We start from the raw sequence: 19,247 nt of genomic DNA, 5'->3' as shown, positions 1-19,247 counted from the left end.
TAACTTATTTTTTTAAATCAGATTCCAGCCAGTGACCAAAACTGTCTCTTCAGAACTTGATCAAACATTCAGAAACATTATCAGACCTAAGCTCTCCTCTTTTATCCCTGACAGTGCCGTCTCGACCTCCTGAAAACGTCTTGGCAGTGGCCAAATCGCCAGAGGTGATTTCACTGTCCTGGATGTCTCTGCCCAGAGAAGCTCTCAATGGGAACCTGCAGGGCTACAGAGTAATCTACTGGGCCAACCTGCCTGATGGAGGTACCGACGTTCACACTCCTGTCTGCCTGTCTGTCCAGTCTGTTGCAATGTTTGCTTAATTTCTGAGGACATAAAAGTAATTGGGGAAGATGATGAGGTAGTAATAACAAGCGAAATTACCTGCCAGCTTCATCTTGATGTTTACAGCGATATATGTTCAGAATAAACCAGCTCTGCGGCTTACGTAAAACAAAAATCAGTCAAAGCTGTTTTATTTTAATTGCTACTGATTCCCCGAAGCAGCAGCAGATCCACACCTTAGCGTATCCCCTCGTCTGTGTCAGAACTGGGTGAAATTAGGAACGTGACGACCGATCAGCCGTCTCTGGAGCTGAACGGTTTGGAGAAGTACACCAACTACAGCATCCAGGTCTTAGCCTTCACTAACGCTGGAGACGGAGTCCGCAGTGAACAGATTTATGTTCGCACCAAAGAGGATGGTGAGGGGAAAAAGAATATTTTCTGTAACCTATCTTAATGTGTTTACTGTTGGAGAGTTGATTATTAAACGTCTGTGTTTTTCCCCCTAGCTCCTGGTCCGCCAGCAGGAGTGAAGGCTGTGGCCAACAGCAGCTCGGCTGTGTTTGTCTCCTGGCTGCCTCCACTTAAACTTAACGGCATCATCAGAAAATACATCGTCTTCTGCTCTAACCTGCATCCCATGGTATTAGCATTTATATACGACCAGATTTGTCAGAGGCAGCGATGCCACATTTCCAAATTTCATAAATATTGCTGCAGCCTTGTTTTACATTGTCCTTTTATCCTCTCTTGGGTTTTACAGGTGATGAGTGAGTTCGAGGCTTCTCCCGATGCATATTTTTACATGATCCCAAATTTGGTTCGAAACAGCCAGTACAGCGTCTGGGTGGTGGCGGTGACTGCTGCGGGGCATGGCAACAACAGCGAGAAGATCACAGTAGAGCCTCTGGAAAAAGGTACTTGATCGTCCACTGAAGGAATGATTTCCACTGGATTGTGTTTGATTTGAGGGATTTTCGTGAGTACCTTCTTTGCTTGCGTTGTTCTCAGCTCCAGCTAGGATCCTGACGTTTAATGGCACAGTCACCACTCCCTGGATGAAGGACATTGTTTTGCCTTGCAAAGCTGTCGGGGACCCTGTTCCCACCATCAAGTGGCTCAAGGGAAAGTAAGCCAGGAGCCTTCACGCGTCACATTACAGCCAGAGGCTAAGCTATCCCTGAGAGTGTTGAATTTTGCTGTTTATTTCCAGCACAAACGGGACGCCTACACCTGTTATCGTGGACGGTCGCCGTAGCGTCCAGTGGAACGGGAGCTTCATTATCCGCACAGTGAAAGCAGAGGACTCTGGGAACTACAGCTGTGTGGCCAGTAACAACTATGGGTCAGATGAGATCACACTGAACCTGCAGGTCCAAGGCAAGTGATTAAACATTAAATGATTAAGATCAACATTTCCACCTACAAAACAATCTAAAGATCCCATTTTACAAATAACCGTATTTACACAATGTCTTTTAATAATGCTTATGTAAAGATCGCAGATGTGATTAATATTTTTCAGATATTGCACAGTAACTGGTTGTAAAGTAAAATCTGAAATTCAATAAAAAATGTATGGGATGCCTTTATTATAATCAAAATAGTTTAAGAAAATACAGGCAAACACCGGGGAAAACAGAGCTATGTTCGTGTAACGCAAAAAATATTTCCGTAAAGAAAATAAAGTCAGACAAAGATCTAAATAAATTAAGTTTAAATAAAAAAAACGTGAGTAAACTTAGACTGGAGTGAACAAAACCAGAGGTGGACAGAGTACTGAAAGCTGTACTCAAGAAGCCATCAGAAAATTACTCAACTTAGGGTAAGAAAGTATTTTGTAAAAAGAAGTTACTCATGTACTGAGTAACTAATCATAATATGTCATTTGAAATGAAACAATGTCATCAGGCAGTCAAAAATATGGAGTTCAAACATACCAGTTTAACCTTTTGTTGGATAATTTTACTTTTTTACAACTCTGTTTTTGCTGTCGATCAGACATTGAATTGTTCATTTGAATATTACCCATGTGATCGATATAAATTTATTTATGGTGCAAATTTTAAACATTATCAGTCATAATATTAATTAAACCGTCTCGAATATCTTTTGGTGATGCTATTGCTAGTCAAAGGCTTTTGAATTGAACTATTATTACCATAAGTTAATGTTGAGCTTCGGCTCATTTCCCTTCTGGTTTATTATCAGTATTTTAAATATAGCTTCATACTGTAAAATCACAGCCAAATGACGCTTCGGCTGCAGATGCCAGCAAAGCGTTTCCAATACGACCCGTGGTGTTTGCGGAATATACATCAGCAGACACCTGGAGTCTGAGGAAATTTCATGACGACTGGGTATAAGGGTTAAATATCACACTTTCCAGCAGCCTCCTTGTGGTGACAAAAGGTCACAACAATCTAAGTCAACAAAGTTTTTCATCATGAGGAGAAATGTCAACAGAAATATGTTTAGGACTGGCACTCATGAGTTTAAACTTAATTTAATTGTTTCTGGTGTTTTGCTACAGGAAGTTACAAAGGTAGCAGTTAAAAACTTCTGTTAGTCGTTGACTCAAAGGTTTTATGGTTGCTTGTGATTAATTTAATAACACTTCTCATTATGCAGATATTGTATCATTTTGTGCTGTTTTGGTGTTGATTTAATATTGATGAAAGTAATCCCAGCCATAAACCCTCTGCTTTCTGTATTCATAAGTCTGCTTGTCATTAAAAAAAAGAACTAAATCATTATTATAATCTCTACAGTCGGGATAAAAGAACTTTCAATGTATTTTCTTTTTAACATCACTGTATATTATAATTGTTGAGTGTTGATTGTTTTATATTATTACAAAACCACAAACTGGTAAAAAAAAAAAAAACAACAATAATTACCCAAAACATGATCAATACACTGACCTGTCATCCACAGTACCCCCTGACCAGCCACGTCTCACGGTTACCAAGACTACCACCACATCAATCACGTTGTCATGGATACCTGGAGACAATGGCGGGAGCTCTATCAGAGGTGAGGTGGTTGTTACCGTTGAACAAACTCACACATAATCATCTACAGCCATTGAAGCAAAATGGAAAGTTTGTTACAACTGAACGTGACGAACGCGGCCATTAATAATTAGCCTCATACAAACGTGAAAACAATCATCTCCCGTCTGTGTTTTGTGTTTTGCGATAGCCTTTGTCCCTTCCTCTTGCACTTTGGTCTAACTCCACTGTTCCATGAACGGGTCTCATTATTTGCTGCTACAGCACAACAGTTAAGTCCTAAAAGCTAGATTAAAAAGCAGGAGAAGAGATTAGGTTCTTTTTAGAGGAAGATTAAAGCGTTCCATCTTACAGCGCAATCACAACAAGACTATTTGTGGTGATTTATCATTGCTCCTAACCAAACTGCTCCTTTCTTTTGTGTTGTAGTCACCATAGCAGCTGCTCAAGATGCTTTCTCTGTTACATTTGCTTTGCTTTCCTCCACACAACCTCATCCATCACCAGAACACACTCACCAGAACTTACTATACAAATCCCTACTGAACATAGGAGATCAAGTTATGGCTGTTTGGATCTAATCCACAAAGATCTTGGTCACAAATGTCTATATGTGAGGACATTAAAAGATCATACAGGTAGCCAGATATATTACTTGCTTGTGGAATTTAATGCAGTTCACCTGAAATAAAGTAGGTTAACACATATTGTAGCAAAGAAATGTGTAGCAGAGAAGTTCTCTTTCAGAAACAAGAGACGCCTCACAACCTCTTTCTGATTGAGATTTTGAATTTTACCATAAAACTTGAACTTTCCCTCTGTTTTTTTAGCCTTCAGCCATCTGTAAATAGCACTTTTATTATGCGGTTTGCACCTCGGTGTTTCCTCCGGATTTCAATAAGACTCTTTCACATTCAAATAAGTAATAAAAAATCATATTTATTCTGAATAAAATATTGATTTATTTCAGCTTTCATCCTTTTTCTCCCCTTCCTTTGTTCCAGGTTACATCCTGCAGTACTCAGAGGACAACAGTGAACAATGGGGCAGTTTTCCCATCAGCCCCAGTGAGCGGTCGTATCGTCTGGAGAACCTGAAGTGTGGCACATGGTACAAATTCACCTTGACGGCGCAGAACGCCGTGGGTCCGGGACGCATCAGCGAGATCATTGAAGCAAAAACCCACGGGAAAGGTGAACAGTGTAGATGTCTGTGTTTTTTCTTAGCTTTTAAGCTTCAAATTAAACAAATTGCCATAACAATCGTTTATGATCTCCGAGGGTAAAACTTGCAGATTTGAGAAATTTTTTTTTGTTTTTTGCATCTATTGCAACAGATTTAAAACATTTTGATTTAATGTAAAACAACGATATTACAATTAAACAGTATGTAAATCACTGTTTTGTTAAAAAACTTGAGAGATTTAAACCAGTTTTTCTGCTTTCTGTCATTTCCTCAGAACCACAATTTGCCAAAGAACATGAAATCTTCACCAGCATCAACTCCACCCGGGCCAGGCTCAACCTGGCTGGCTGGAACAACGGCGGCTGTCCAATCACCTCCTTCATACTGGAATACCGCGCGGTGGATTCGGCCACTTGGACGACAGCCCAGCGCACCTCGCTCACCAAGAGTTACATCCTGTACGACCTGCAGGAGGCGACGTGGTACGAGCTGCAGATGAAGGTCACCAACAGCGCCGGCTCAGCGGAGAAACGGGTCACCTTCGCTACTCTGAACGCCGATGGAAGTAAGTTGGGAAGAAAGTTTGTGATTGCCTGTCACGGTCATTCTACCCTGAGCCAGTGAGCAACAATTAAAGTAGAAACTGTTTTGTTGGACAACTCTCAGTGGTATTCATAAAATTTGATTGCGCGATTAGTGGTCAGAAAACGTCAGGAATAGATGTAGAGAATAATGATGATGTAGAGCAGGGATGTGAGAAAGTGTCAACACTAGTCCAATTGGAGGAAACGATACACATTTGAGAAGATGAAATGAGACGTTTTTTTTTTTTGTAAACCACGTTTTGGAAAATACTGACACAAAATCATTAAAAACAGTAGTAGACAAGTAGCAAAAAAAAGCTCCTGATACAGTACAGCGTAGTTAGGGAAAACCATTCTCCATGTGATATTAAACTTAAAGTTTAATGCGAGGCATTAGTAGTCTGAAAGTAGGAAGGCGTCTGTGGAACTGAGCAGCCAAGATCAATCTATAGGCTGTGTTTGAGTCTAATTTATAGATCAATAACAGGCTTAGAGTTTTTATATTGCAAACTTCTTTGCAGTTCTGCCTGCATCCAGCCTCGGAAGTGCAGAAAGAAAACTCGGGTGGCCATCAGAGTCTCTGCAGGCCATTGGGTTGCTTTATGTGCCTTTCAGGACTGCATTTTGTGTTAGCTCAGCAAGAAAAAAGAAAAAAAAACCATATAACCTGTCAGGAATGAAGGGAGCTTGTGACGCCCCCGAGGTGCACTCAAGACTCTCGGCTTGTTTCTGTGTTTTTGCAGAACTGCGTACGCTGTCTGTTAGCTTGTCATGAGTGCATGTTTGTGTCTCCAGGCTAAGGCATATATGTGGATGCTGTTGTCACTTTGACAGCGAATCGATAGCTCTGCTGCTCAGGCTAACACAGACTCGGCATTCTCCTACAAATATTGTGTCTTAACTCTTTTCTAGTTTAACCAGAAAGACACACAATCACTAGCCACTTTATTAGGAACACCTACTAAGTTCGTTGTTAAGTCGGCGCGTTTAGGGATTTACGCACGTTGAAGACAACTTGCTAAAGTTGAACTGAGTGTCAGAATGGTGGAGAATGTACTTAAGTGACTGTGAAACGAGCCTTATTTTTGCAAAGATTATGTTGTTCGTATTTTCGTACCTCCCATCGAATAACGCTCGTGCCACAAAGTTCCAGTTTTCTCAAACTGGTTTCTTGAATATCCCAGTGAATTCAATGTTGCTCCAGTGCCTTCCGCAGTCATCAGATTTCATTAAAGTAGAGTACAATCTGCAGCAATTGCATAATGCCATCATCGCAAAATGAACCGAAACCTTTGAGGAATATTTTCAACATGTGATGACTGAAAATTAAGCCACTTGCGAAGATAAAACAAGGTCCAAGGAAACGGTTTCAAATAAAATCTGGGAGCTTCAGAAAAAATGTTAGAAACAAAGTGTCAAACGTGGGTTTTTATATATCATCAGATCGAACCAAAACACTTGGACCCAATTAATGGAGAACGTCTATGGAAGATTATGATCAAATATGGGTGTTCAGAAAAACTCACGAGTGTAGCACACAAATCCCCATGATAAAAAAAATCTCTGTCCTTTATATAGCTGGGTTGCATATGAGCCACAGCACTTTTTCTGTGATGCTGCAAAATGAAAGCCATGGCAACAACAATGACGTGGACATGTCCTCCGGTTTTAATGTCAGTATATTCAACCTGCGAAAGCTGCCAGCTAAAACAAATAATGAGGAAGTGACAGGTTGTGTTGTTTGCTGAAGACTTACTTATACAAATGAAGAATTGCAGGCCGGTATGGACGCCTTCTACCAGGCTGCTAACAACGTACAGTACATAAAAGACTCAAGTTCTTCACCAACCAACTTAAGAGAAACCCTCCACTGACTCCATTAGGTTTATGAACAACCTATTGGCACATTTACCAACCTTGGAATAGTTAGTTTAATCTCACGAGTGAGTTTGGTCATGAGTCGTACACATAGATAATGAGAGTGATTGTTTAAGCTTCGTTTGCCGTTCCATATTCACCTTGAGGCCGCTCAGCGACCTGATACTTTCCAAGTCAGAATATTTTGATCTGAGAACTCATAAAACGGACATCTAAGTGAAACGAGAACATAGTTCATAGGTGTTATGTTAAGTTCTATTTAATATTTCTAAATCAAACACTAACAGTTAATGTGACCAGCAGGAAGGAATGGGGAAGGTTCTACTGTTTTTGCTGCACATTGGTTTTAACGCAGTAATGTAATTTACTTGGACAAGTCTTTAGGGAGTGGCGTCAGTGTAGCTTCACTGCAGGGACGCCGTGTGGCGCAGCGGTTAGAGCGGGCGCCCTGTACAGAGAGGCGGTCCCGAGTTGCAGCAACCATTATTCTGCTGCACGTTTCCCTCCCTCCCTTCCTTTCTGACTGCTGTTAGATAAAGTGCGGAAAGGAATTTTTATAAAATAAAGTTTCACTACAGTCTCAGTGCACATTTACCTAATAATCCTGCAAATCCTACGTCTTAAGGGAGGGAGGAACTGAGCCGCTGCATACTAAACAGTGCACTCTACTGTATAATGGACAGGAGGAAAATTCAATAGTATCTGCAGTGTAATAAAGAACATATAAAATTTCAATATCCAGGAATGATTAGTTTTTAAAGTGCACATAAAAATTGTGCAAATGGAAAATTACTTATCAAACTATATTTCCCAGGAGTTTTTGATCCTTATGATCCTTTTCTGTGATACATAAAACTTATTCCTCTTTTCCTTAACAGGTATTAAGGTCAACACTGATGAGGCTGGTGTTTGAATTACACAGGAAATATCTAACCGGTTTCCATTTGTGCCAAGGTACCATCCCTCCTCTGCTGAAGACAGGAGATCCCATCTCCGACAACATGTCAGGCAGCGGAGGGCTGAAGATGGTGGTGACCATCACCTCCGTTCTGGTCGTGGCTGTGCTGGTCTTTATAATGCTAATGGTGCTAAAGAGGAGACGGAGGGAGCAAAGGCTCAAGAGACTCAGAGGTAAATCTTTAGCAGTAATTCACCAATAAAAACCTGGACAAGTGTACCATCTGCTGCAATTGTTTTAAGCCTTAAACAGATTATAGGTTTCAAAAAATCCAAATTGTGCCCTAATTTATGTTTAATCTTTGATACTTCATTCAGATTTGAGAACTGATAAAGAGCTGATTCAATTCACAAAGCAGTGTTTCTTTACCACACCTCCGGATCAGCTAACCTGTTTGTTACACATAGTGTCACTTTTTTTTGTTTTGCATTCTTTTGCATTTTATTCTGGGAAAATGTGGAATTTTAAAATAGAAACTGGGTGTGAACCCTGATGAATATGAACTGCAGAGAAACTGAGAGATGCGCAAAATGATAGGTAACACCTTTTTTGAAGGGGTGTGAATAAGACTGACATAATGCAGTCATAAAGATAATATAACACCATTTTGAACATGAAGGACTCTTCGTGAATGGTTATGACTGTCGACATGAAGTGTCAGTCGGTAAATAATGACACTTTTAATGTAAAGTTGATACTTTTAATGCAACTTGTAGTATAATTTTGCGTTAAAAGTGTCAGTAACACTTTATTTGATGGGGTGTGCATAAGACTGACATGACACTGTCATAAACATGGCATAACACCTGTCATGAACATAAAGAAGTCTTTATGAATGTTTATGACAGTTGTCATGAAGTGTCATTCGGTAAATAATGACACTTAATGCACTTAAGTGCATTAAGTTGCATTGAACTTTTGAAAGTTCAATGCAACTTTCAAAAGTTGCATTGAAAGTCCATTAAAAATGCCAACTTTGCATTAAATTATCATAATTTACAAAATCATGCAAAGTTAGCACTTTTAATGGACTTTTAATGAAACTTTTAGAGCAACTTTGCGTTAAAAGTGTCATTATTTACCGAATGACACTTTATGACAACTGTCATAAACATTCATTGAAGGCTCCTTCGTGTCCATTACAGGTGTTATGTTGTGTTTATGATAGTGTCATGTCAGTCTTATGCAAACCCCTTCAAATAAAGTGTTACTAAATGACACATACAGAATGTTGTTAAAATCTTCTGAATGCTCAAGTCTGTGAAAACAGCTGCAACAAAGGCAAGAATGATGCTAAAGTAAGTTTGTGTTAAGAAAGTTTGAGTGTGTGTGTGTGTGTGTATTTTGCAAGGCTCTAATAGATCTGAAGTACGGTTCAGTAAGAGGAATCATCATAAATGCTTGTAAAGTATTCCCAGTTCTGTACCTTCACAACTCCGACGGGGTCGTATGTGGTACTAACCACCTCTTTGCTGACTTCACAGATGCCAAAAGCCTGGCAGAAATGCTGATGAGGTATGTATTCCTAATTTTGATTTGTGCACGCTCATTTGCTTTCAGACAGAACATAAATCACTCGGCAAGCCAGAGTCACAGGCCCGTTCAGTAAAAATCAAATATATTGTTGGTGCTGTCCATTCACCTTCGCTCAACTTCTTGTCAGCTTAAGTGGAACCGGGTTTGCATTCCTGCAACACAAGAGTCACACAGCTGAGGAGATTACCTGGCGTTTTTGTTTCTCCTTTTTTTCTCTCCCTTCACAGTAAAAACACGCGGACGCCAGACACGGTGAACAAGCAGCAGCAGACACTGAGAATGCACATTGACATCCCCAGAGCGCAGCTCCTCATCGAGGAGCGGGACACGATGGAAACAATCGGTAAAACGCTCGGGGTGGAACCTGCTTCCCTCAGTCACCGTGTGCGCCACGCTCACAAGCTTCCTAAACCCTGCTTCCTCTCTGTTAGACGACAGGTCCACTGTGCTGCTGACAGACAATGATTTTGGCGAGACCAATAAGCAGAAATCTTCCACGGTGACCCACACAGTCCACTACCAGTCTCTGTCCCAGGCCACTGGGCCTCTGGTGGACGTATCCGATGCCAGACCTGGAACCAGTGAGTCCCACCACCGTCAGTGCTCAACATTTATTTCCTTTATTACTAACAATGTGTCGTCATGTGTTGTTGACAGTAACAAAACTGTTGTGCAAGTGATGCTGTGATTTTGTTCTATGTTGTAGCTGAGAATCTAGCACACCGTGTTTTCATGTTACGACCACAACCTCCGATTTCTTGAAGACTAAATAGGCAAAAATAACTTTAAAAATAATAATTGTAATTTAGTTTAAAAAACAAGTGTGTTTTTTTTCATTCAAGCCCCTTTACTCTGATAATCATAAGTAAAAACCAGTGCATTCAGAAGTCACCTAATTAGTAAACCAGTGTGTAAATGAATTTAAGTATAGGTTTTGGTACAACTAAGGCTCAGCAGCTCATTTGAGCACATTAGTGAACAAACGATATCATTCAGACACAATAATGAACAATTTTGAAAACTTTCCCTTTCTTCCCACTTCACAGCTTTGCACTATTTGGAGTTGGTCTGTAACAAAAATCCTAATAAAACACATTTAAGTTTGTGACAAAATCCCAAGGTGTATAAATGCTTTTACAACTTTATGTAAATACACTTTTGCAGACTTTAGTGCTGGAGTTACTTGGCTCAGCTACACAAAATACACAAAGGTGATAAAGCTTTATTGCACTTTCATCTGAAATATATGCAAAGCATTAAACCGCTCCACCAGTTTTATTTAAAATGGCCCTACGACAAACAACGACAAAGTTGTTTCTGGTGTTTAGGCTCTTCTGAAGCCAAACTGATGAAGAGTAGTGATTTCATGTCTCTTTTTTGAAACAAAGCTTCCCGTTGATGCCCACAAAGCACTCCGTTTAAAACGGCATAAGGGTCACATTTAGGTAGACAATCACTTCTGCAAGCTGATTAGAAACATCGAGTTCTTTCTTATTCTTCTATCATTTTTTTGCAGCTGATCTGCCGGTTCACTTTTAAATAAACAAATGTGAAGGCAGGAGACAGAACAATGTTTAATCTTTGTAAATAGACACACAAACACTGGCACCCATTCTAGTCTAAAGCACAGCCTTTAGCACACAAGCAATGAGTCACATCACCTGACCTCATATTGCTGACTCAGAGCTTTCCTTCTTTCTTTCTTTCTTTCTTTCTGTCATTTCATCCCTCCATCTCTGCTGACTACTGTTACCAGCTTTATTCTTCTCTCTGCGTGGATCTGGCCTCAGACCTTTTCTAAATGGTTTTATTATCATTGGCTCCGGCAGCGGATGAGGCACCTGCGGCATGCTGAGGTCAAACTGAATGAGACAAAGGTTTTAGGTTTCTGGAGTTTGACAGTGATAAAAAAAAAATATTTGCTGAGGGCAGAGAAATCAAACAAGACGGGTGAACTGTATCAAAACAGAAGCCAAGACATCCTACTGCCTAGATATTCTAAATTTTGCACGTCGTCAGTGTTTCTTGAATGTTCTGCAAGTGAATGTGAAGAAGCTCCAACAGACCAAGCTACAATCTTCATAAACAGCTTCTTGAAAACACGGAAACTTAAAAACTGTTGGTAGATCTGTTGCCAAATTAACTGCACAAATATATTCAGAAAACAGAAAGGTTATTCTGCTACAAACATAGTAAAATAAAGTCCAAACAAGTTACTTTCTTTGTTGAAACAGATTGAACAATTGAAGTTTTGGAAACTATTAACTAGTTGATCACTTCTGCTAAAAGTCCAACAAAGATTTATGGTATTTAGGTTAAGAAAAGCTGGTGTGCTCCTTTTGAATTGTGAATCAGGGCAAATAAGAAATTAAGAAATTGTCTTGCCGGATTTAAACTATTTGATAGATTGCAGGCGTTTTTTCCCCCTTAATTAATCCAAAAATGGATGCGAGCAAACGCAGATCTCTATTTTAAATGATTAAAACTGAGATGTAAGGATTTTGATTCAAAAGCAACAAAATTAAAACAAAATTCTGACCTAAATTTTGACTGACATTTAGTTTTATAATATACATTTTAAAGTTTTTGTATGGTTGGGGTTGCACCAAAATGTCCTTGGCAAAGCACTTTATTGTTTCTGTCTTATTTAAATTTGTCCTGAACTTTTGCATATCTACTGAATGATTGAGATGATTTTCAGCTGACAGCTGCTAACCTGAACAAAACAACTGACCTTTAACCCCCCACCCCCCAAATCACTTCTAGACCCCACTGCCAGACGCACTGCCAAAGCTGGGCCTGCTGCAGCACGGAGCCGCTACGCCAGCCAGTGGACTCTGAACCGGCCGCATCCCACCAGCTCCTCACACACCCTGACCACTGACTGGAGGCTCCCCACGCCGCGTGCCACCGGATCTGTGGACAAAGAGAGTGACAGCTACAGCGTCAGCCCCTCACAGGACACAGGTAGAGCCGGAAAAGATAGAAAAAAAAACACACAAGCAACATGAACTCAGTCTGTTTTTAAAGCTAAAATGTATTGGGAATATGTCAGAAGTTGTATTGCTTTTGTGAGATTGTAAAATGCATTAGTCGGGAAGAAGACTGCTCTTGTTTTTTCATGTTTTCAATCCGAAAATGTTGGCTTGGGACTTAATTTTCTTCAAAACTCAGACTGTGTAGCCCAGTCCTGCCTAATATTATTACCTTATGAATCCATCATAAACCTATTCCATTTATCTTTACTTTTCCCAATATGCTTTGCACCATTGGTCAAAACAAATCAAAAATCCCTTTAAAAACACACAATATCAGCAGAATAATAAATCAAAAATTTACCTTTAATTCTAAAGGAATCCAATGCATGAAATGCATTGTTTTCACAATGCACCCCTCCTTATTATCAGATCGCGCACGGAGCAGCATGGTCTCAACAGAGAGTGCGTCTTCCACCTACGAAGAGCTGGCCAGAGCCTACGAGCACGCCAAGATGGAGGAGCAGCTCCGTCACGCAAAGTTCACCATCACAGAGTGCTTCATCTCTGACACGTCGTCTGAGCAGATGACAGCAGGGACCAACGACTACACCGACAGCCTGACCTCCAGCACACCATCGGAGTCGGGCATCTGCCGCTTCACCGCTTCCCCGCCCAAACCTCAGGATGTCAGCAGGGTCATGAACATGGCCGTGCCCAAGGCGCACAGACCAGGTGAGGAGCTTGGACGACGACACAGAGTTACAGCGTTGGTCAGGATGGCCCGGTTAAAGTCCAGCTGAGAATCAATGGCGCAGATGGAAAGCGTTCAGCATCCAGCCGTTAGAGGCGTATTCCAACATGGCTGTAGCTGAACATATTTCTCAAGACAATAAAACAGCATCTTTAACCATTTATAAGTATATTTTGGATGAACAGTTTGACAATAACCCTTATTCTCTTATGATTATACATCTTTTGCACAATGATCCTCCTTAATTTGTACTTTTAAAGGAAGAAAATAGATTGAAACACATTTTATTAGCTAGTTAATAGCCTGTCTTTGAAGGCTCCTTAATTAACTTTCGGCCAGCTCTTCTTTTAATTGCACTTGGTTTAGCTTTGCATTCTGTTGTGTGTCTCATTAGTCTTTGGACTTGTGCTGGAAAATCAGGTAGTCTCATTAACCATCACTTGATATATATTAGAAGAGCTTTCTGTGCCTTTAGTTGTCTTGTTTATCTGTAGCTTTCCCTCCTAACAGACAAACAAGGCCCATCAGACTTCATAAAATCATAATTATGACATGAGGTTTCCTACTGCACCCCTGGCATATGTTTTATTGTTAGGGATTTTTTTTTTCCAGAAATGATTCCATTTTTTATTTTTTAAATATTTTTTTATGCAGTGCAGTTGCTAGCTTACCTTACATGAACCTTAGCTTCTCTGTAAACCCATCAGTTACTTGATCCGGCAGCCCCACGGAGGCGGCTGACCACACGCCACGCGCAGACGGCCCGAACTGAAAAACACTGTGCTCTCTGACACATGCGGACAGCTCGTCCATCACCCGTCCTGCTCTCATGCGATAGTCTGTCTGGGACCGCTGATAATTAGCGGTGCTGGAGGTCTCCTCTTACGAGGAGCGAAAGAAGAACTTTGGGTCTGCAAACGTGCCGGAGGTTCCCCGTCAGACAGCAGCCGAAGACATCAGATCTCCTTCTTAAGTTTCAGGTCTCATTATATCATGAAGTGCTGTGCACAGGACAGCAGGCATGTCTAGCAAAGAGAGGGCAGCTAAAGGCTATCTGTCAACCTGATCTCAAAGTATTGTAACCGAGTACAAAACAGCACTTTGCTGATAAAGGGGAGACCTATCAGGATGACGACAGGCTCTTTGCTTATCAGACCGGAGTGACAACTCTCACTGCGAACACTGCGGTGTCACTTACACTGGGAGTACAATGCAGAGATTTAGGATCTTAATTGGCTGTTACATTTTTGGGGTGTTAATGTATCACGTATTACAAAAAAATAAAATAAAATCTTTATGGGGAGGACGTCAATGTAAACTGAATAATTGTATATAGCTACATACAAAACACTTTAAGTATTATTATGTTTTCTTGTATTCTCTCTTTCCTCTCTATTTTTTATCTTCCTCTTTCCCTTTAATTTTTTTTGCTCCACATCTCTTAATTTCTTAACCCCAAAACTATTTCTAATAATAAAAAATGGAAATAAAAATCTAATTGTTGTGACCCTAGGGTACTTTTGGCAAAAAAAAAAAAAAGTTTGGACACCCACACCGGCTTCATGTTGAATTTGTGTAGTAACGGGTCATAGTCTCACATTTCAAAAGTCTAGTTGCTCAGATTTGAACTGGAGCCAAGTGAAAGTAGGAATGATGACTATGCAGTTAAATCAAATGAAATGTGAGGTTGTAGCCTGGGACTATCCGTCCCAATAATAACATATGAAAATGATTAACTAGAAATAATATTAAACTGATGTAGTCCAACAGTGTTTGGATACACTCTGGTGTGAAATCCAGAGCCAGCAGAGCTGCTGATGTGCCTCTCGCTAAGTGAACGATGCACCTTCAGCTTTACTATCATCTCTATTACATTACTGAGTGAGCTCAGTTGATACCACATCTTATAGACACAGGCATACAGCTAATGGTTGAGTCAAAAAGGCTCACATGACTTGAGATCTATGAGATGCCCATTCGGTTTCTGTGTTCAGTTTTTGTTCCCTCTAAGGCACGACAGAGGAAGGTGTCACCTGAAAATGTGTTGTATGACACAGATGTCACCGTTTCCTGTAAATATCTTTCAGACACAAAATGCTGCTTCGATGATGCACTTTGGTGTCTCATCGCTGTACCATTCGCAGTTTACAAACTGATTAATTTTCAAACTTCATTTCTAATGAGCTCCCAGGGAAACACTTGAATCTATATTTAATTCAATTAACGCTTCAAGCCATTTATCATGCTTGCCGGCACTAATGGGGCTTATCCATAACCAGAGTAATTTATTCATTCTTCCTGTGAACCCTGGAATCCATCCCTTGAGGTCACACACACACACACACGCACGCACGCACGCACGCACGCACGCACGCACGCACGCACGCACACACACACACACACACACACACACACACACACACACACACACCGACTGAATGTGCAGAGGCGACCTTGTCTGAGCTTGCATTAGAGCAGAGATTCTGGCAGGAGCTGTGACTGTGCACATATAGCACACCTACCTTATATCCGTACATGTGTGGGTTGTGTGTGTGAGGGTCTCCGTGTGTGGGAGAGATAATGCATTAAGAGCAACTTTAGAAGTGAATGGCGTCTCCCTAATTATGTGCCGATCTCTGCGTCTGTGAAATGGTAAAATGTCGGTTCTGTCTGAGCTGCACAGGAGCTACAGAGAGCGTCAAGTGGTCTGGACACCTGACATTATATTTGTGCTGAATTACCCGCAATGCATTTAGGAAAAGGAAAGTTTACTCATCCTCTTTTCCTTATTTTGATTTAACACACATTTTAAGTTTGACCCAGCTGATTATGGCTGAAGTGTGTTAGTTATTGTTCTACCAACAGTACATCCAACATGTCACCAGAAAGAAGGGTTAAAATGAACAAAAATGAAGTTTCTAAGTTGTACATGTTGATTTATATCAGAAAAAAAGCTCACTTCCTGAGCCCCATTCTAATCAGAAACATTAACTTTCATGGCTACATCAGTTTCCGATAATTACAGAAAATATAACATTTCCATTAGGTCTTTCTTGTTATTCTGTTATAACGACCACAGCAACAGGAAGTGTCACAGCTGAATTTGTGTGAAACAAATGTTAATATTTTAATCTGATAGCAAGGAATAAGATTAATGGTGTCTACATGAAGCATCCAAACTTGCTCAAAGTACATATGGGTTCTTCCAGTCACCATATGGTTTAGGTTTAAGTTTAGGTGAATGGTATTCTATACATTTTGTCCTGCCTTACTTTTCTATGAGTCTGTTTCTCTGACCAGAAACACTCTACATGTTTAGGTTTCAGTAAATGTTTCAGACAGGAAGATCATTGATTGAGCACTGCCTCCCATCGCCATGTCCAATCTATGAAATCATCAGCTTCAAATACCAACACTATGTAAATGAGCGACATTACAAAAGTTTATAAAATAGTGTTTTGCCCGTTGTGTTTTTGAGGTACAAGCTTGTTTTGCCCGCTAGCCGTTAGCTTCAGTCTCCTGACCAACTTATTTACCAGAATCTCACTTCCAAAAATTTAAATCAACCCAATTAATGTTTATATGTCGTCGCTTTATTGTATTTTCAGTTTTCCCAATAATTACTGTGATGAAAGAAACGTAATGCCTGCTTCTTTGTGTGTTGCCTCCTAGGAGGAGAGTTGGTCCACTTACCGCCCTACCTCCGTATGGACTTCCTGTTGAACCGCGGCGTGCCTCTGCCAGCCCGAGGAGGGGGCGTCAGCAGCAGTAGTGGCAGCAGTAGCGGCGGGGGAGGCGGTGCAGGAGCCGCAGGGCCGAGCGGAGGTGGTGCTGGTGCTGCCGGGGAGTCGAGAGGAGGCGGCGGAGCCATGGGTCAGGCCTGCCTTGAACCCCAGAGGAGTCGTACCCTAAAGAGGCCTCCTCCGATGGAGCCCACACCCATGGAAGTGCCCTCTCCCAGGGAGGTGCAACAGTGGCAGCCAGGAACTGCCTCTACCCTTCCACACAGGGATGTCCGGGAGAGGGGGGAGGCCCGGGGCGAGGTCCGAGGAGAGGCGCCCCCCTCAGGAGATTTAGCCCAAGCACAGGCTGCCAAGCTCAGCACCTCACAGGAGTCACTGCTGGATTCCAGAGGACACCTGAAACAGAGCAACAACCCTTATGCCAAGTCTTACACTCTGGTATAACACTGGGACACACAGGACTGATTCAGACACACAGGACTGCTGCAGACACAATCTGAGAGGAAGAACAAAAGACAGACGACCGGCACAGGAAGGACAGATTACCACAACAGAAACTGTTGTACATAGAGCTGTTTCTGACATGCGTCTAAAGTGGATGCTTTTCTTTGAGTCTGTCTTTCTTTCTTTGACTCTTTTCTTTCTGTCCTCTCTTGCTCTTCACTGATGCTTTCACACGTTTCTTTCTCTCACAACTTGCTCCTCTTCAGAAAGGTTTTCTCTCACAGTTCTTATTTTCTACTTGAGTATTCTTTTATTCTAAAGTGACAAAATAAGAGGATGGCCAAAATGATTTATTTAAAATTTGAGAAAGATAAAAAAAATAATAATATGGAATTTATATCAAGGACAATTATAGTCATTATTATTATTATTAATATTGTATAAAAACAGAAAATATCTAAAAAATATGAAGGGGAAACTGAAGAGGACTCTGAAGCACTCTGCAGGAGAACGTTGCTTTCTTAATTTATTTTTATTTTTCATTGTTGCAGTGTAATGAAATATGTGATTGGGTAACAATGAAGATTTTAACACAGCGAAGAGCCTATAGAGGAGGAGGAGGAGGAGGAGGAAGCGTGATGCCAGACAGGACCGCCAATGCTGACCAATCGAAATGTTTTTCAGACTCTCTGACAACTTGCATGGCGACTGATCAAATGACAATTACTAGGAATGGCTGGAAATCCAAAAAAAAAAGAGAGAAAAAAAAAAAGATAATTTTGTCACTCTGAGAAATTATACAATGTGAATATATATAAAGAGAACACTTTTATTTGTGGATATTATGGGGAAAATGATTTGGTTAATAAAGTCCTTAGTCTTGTTTGCACACATTCGAGTTTGATTTACACTTTCCACAACGTTTTTTATTTATTTATTTTTTGACCATTTTGTCCAGGAAAGATTGGTGGATGAAAAAGGCCCGGTTCACAGTCTCCACAATAATTCATCCAAAAGGTGTTCTGTTGGGTTCAGTTCAGGACTCTGTCTGGGCCAGTCAGGTTCTTCAAAACCAAAACCTGCTTATTTCTGTATGGGCCTTGCCTTGCACGAGTTCACGATCATTATGGAACAGTTTCCACAGTTTGGGAATTTTTCAAAATGGATCGATATCCTGCGGCAGTAAGAGTTTCTCTCTGGAGAAACAGAGGTCCAACATAACAACCAGAGTTGCTCTTGTCTTCATGATATATCCCTCAAGGTCCACTCACCTCACTTTGTGGCTGAGTTGAAGTTCTTCCCCTTTCCAGCAGATTTTCTTTGTAGTGTATTTTAAAGCACTGAGTTTGCCACAACTATTAGAAGTGCTAATAAATATTGAATGGTTTATATTGGCCATTTTCACAGCATATTGGATAATTAACTCAAGGTTTTTAAGCAACCTCTGAGTTTCCCAGTTGTAATTTAAGTTTCATCAGGTGTATTAATAGCTGCTGTGATTCACCAAATAAGTTACAAACCCAGAATCGGTTGAAGATCTAACCGACGAGAAAATGTGTAAAAAAAAAAAAAAAAAAAGAAGGTTGAGGAACAGAGAGGAGTCAATGATGTTAACCTTGATCATATTTACGAAAACCAAAGTTTGACAATTAAAAACGATGAGATGGTGTCAAACTCTAAAACATCCCACAGACACAGATCCACACAACCTGCTAACATGAGGAAAAATACAACGAGGCTGATTGAGCTTTTAGGATTTCCAGTAGGAACAGCTCAAGCAGTTTATTGAGACACTAAAAATTGTTGGACTTGGGTGAAATATGTTTCATTAGATTTAACAGTCATTTTCCATTTTCACGAAAAACAAAACTACGTTCAATAAAAGGCAAAGAAA

At 40.6% G+C, this 19,247-nt stretch overlaps 1 protein-coding gene across 4 annotated transcripts in view; it reads left to right on the top strand.

Annotated features, from left to right (window-relative positions):
• The window catches only part of dscamb (Down syndrome cell adhesion molecule b), a 123,349-nt gene extending 105,105 nt beyond the window's left edge, over positions 1-18,244 (top strand). The window contains exons 18-33 of one of the 4 annotated variants that reach the window (XM_008425292.2): positions 115-261; positions 546-701; positions 792-925; positions 1,046-1,199; positions 1,294-1,411; positions 1,496-1,662; positions 3,220-3,318; positions 4,301-4,489; positions 4,756-5,046; positions 7,898-8,074; positions 9,386-9,416; positions 9,665-9,780; positions 9,869-10,033; positions 12,204-12,404; positions 12,845-13,147; positions 16,839-18,244. In XM_008425292.2, coding sequence (XP_008423514.1) covers positions 115-261; positions 546-701; positions 792-925; positions 1,046-1,199; positions 1,294-1,411; positions 1,496-1,662; positions 3,220-3,318; positions 4,301-4,489; positions 4,756-5,046; positions 7,898-8,074; positions 9,386-9,416; positions 9,665-9,780; positions 9,869-10,033; positions 12,204-12,404; positions 12,845-13,147; positions 16,839-17,353 — 2,963 coding nt within the window. In that variant the 3' untranslated portion in view covers positions 17,354-18,244. Of the gene's footprint in view, positions 1-114; positions 262-545; positions 702-791; positions 932-1,045; positions 1,200-1,293; positions 1,412-1,495; positions 1,663-3,219; positions 3,319-4,300; positions 4,490-4,755; positions 5,047-7,897; positions 8,075-9,385; positions 9,417-9,664; positions 9,781-9,868; positions 10,034-12,203; positions 12,405-12,844; positions 13,148-16,838 lie in introns of all 4 variants that reach the window. The other 3 variants (XM_008425293.2, XM_008425290.2, XM_008425294.2) reach the window with 3 other exon arrangements.
• Positions 18,245-19,247: the final 1,003 nt, after the last annotated feature.

This window comes from Poecilia reticulata, linkage group LG13 (genome assembly GCF_000633615.1).
Source record: "Poecilia reticulata strain Guanapo linkage group LG13, Guppy_female_1.0+MT, whole genome shotgun sequence".
Taxonomy (NCBI): domain Eukaryota; kingdom Metazoa; phylum Chordata; class Actinopteri; order Cyprinodontiformes; family Poeciliidae; genus Poecilia; species Poecilia reticulata.
The sequence above is the reverse complement of the archived record's forward strand: the minus strand, read 5'-3'. Positions and strand labels throughout refer to the sequence as shown.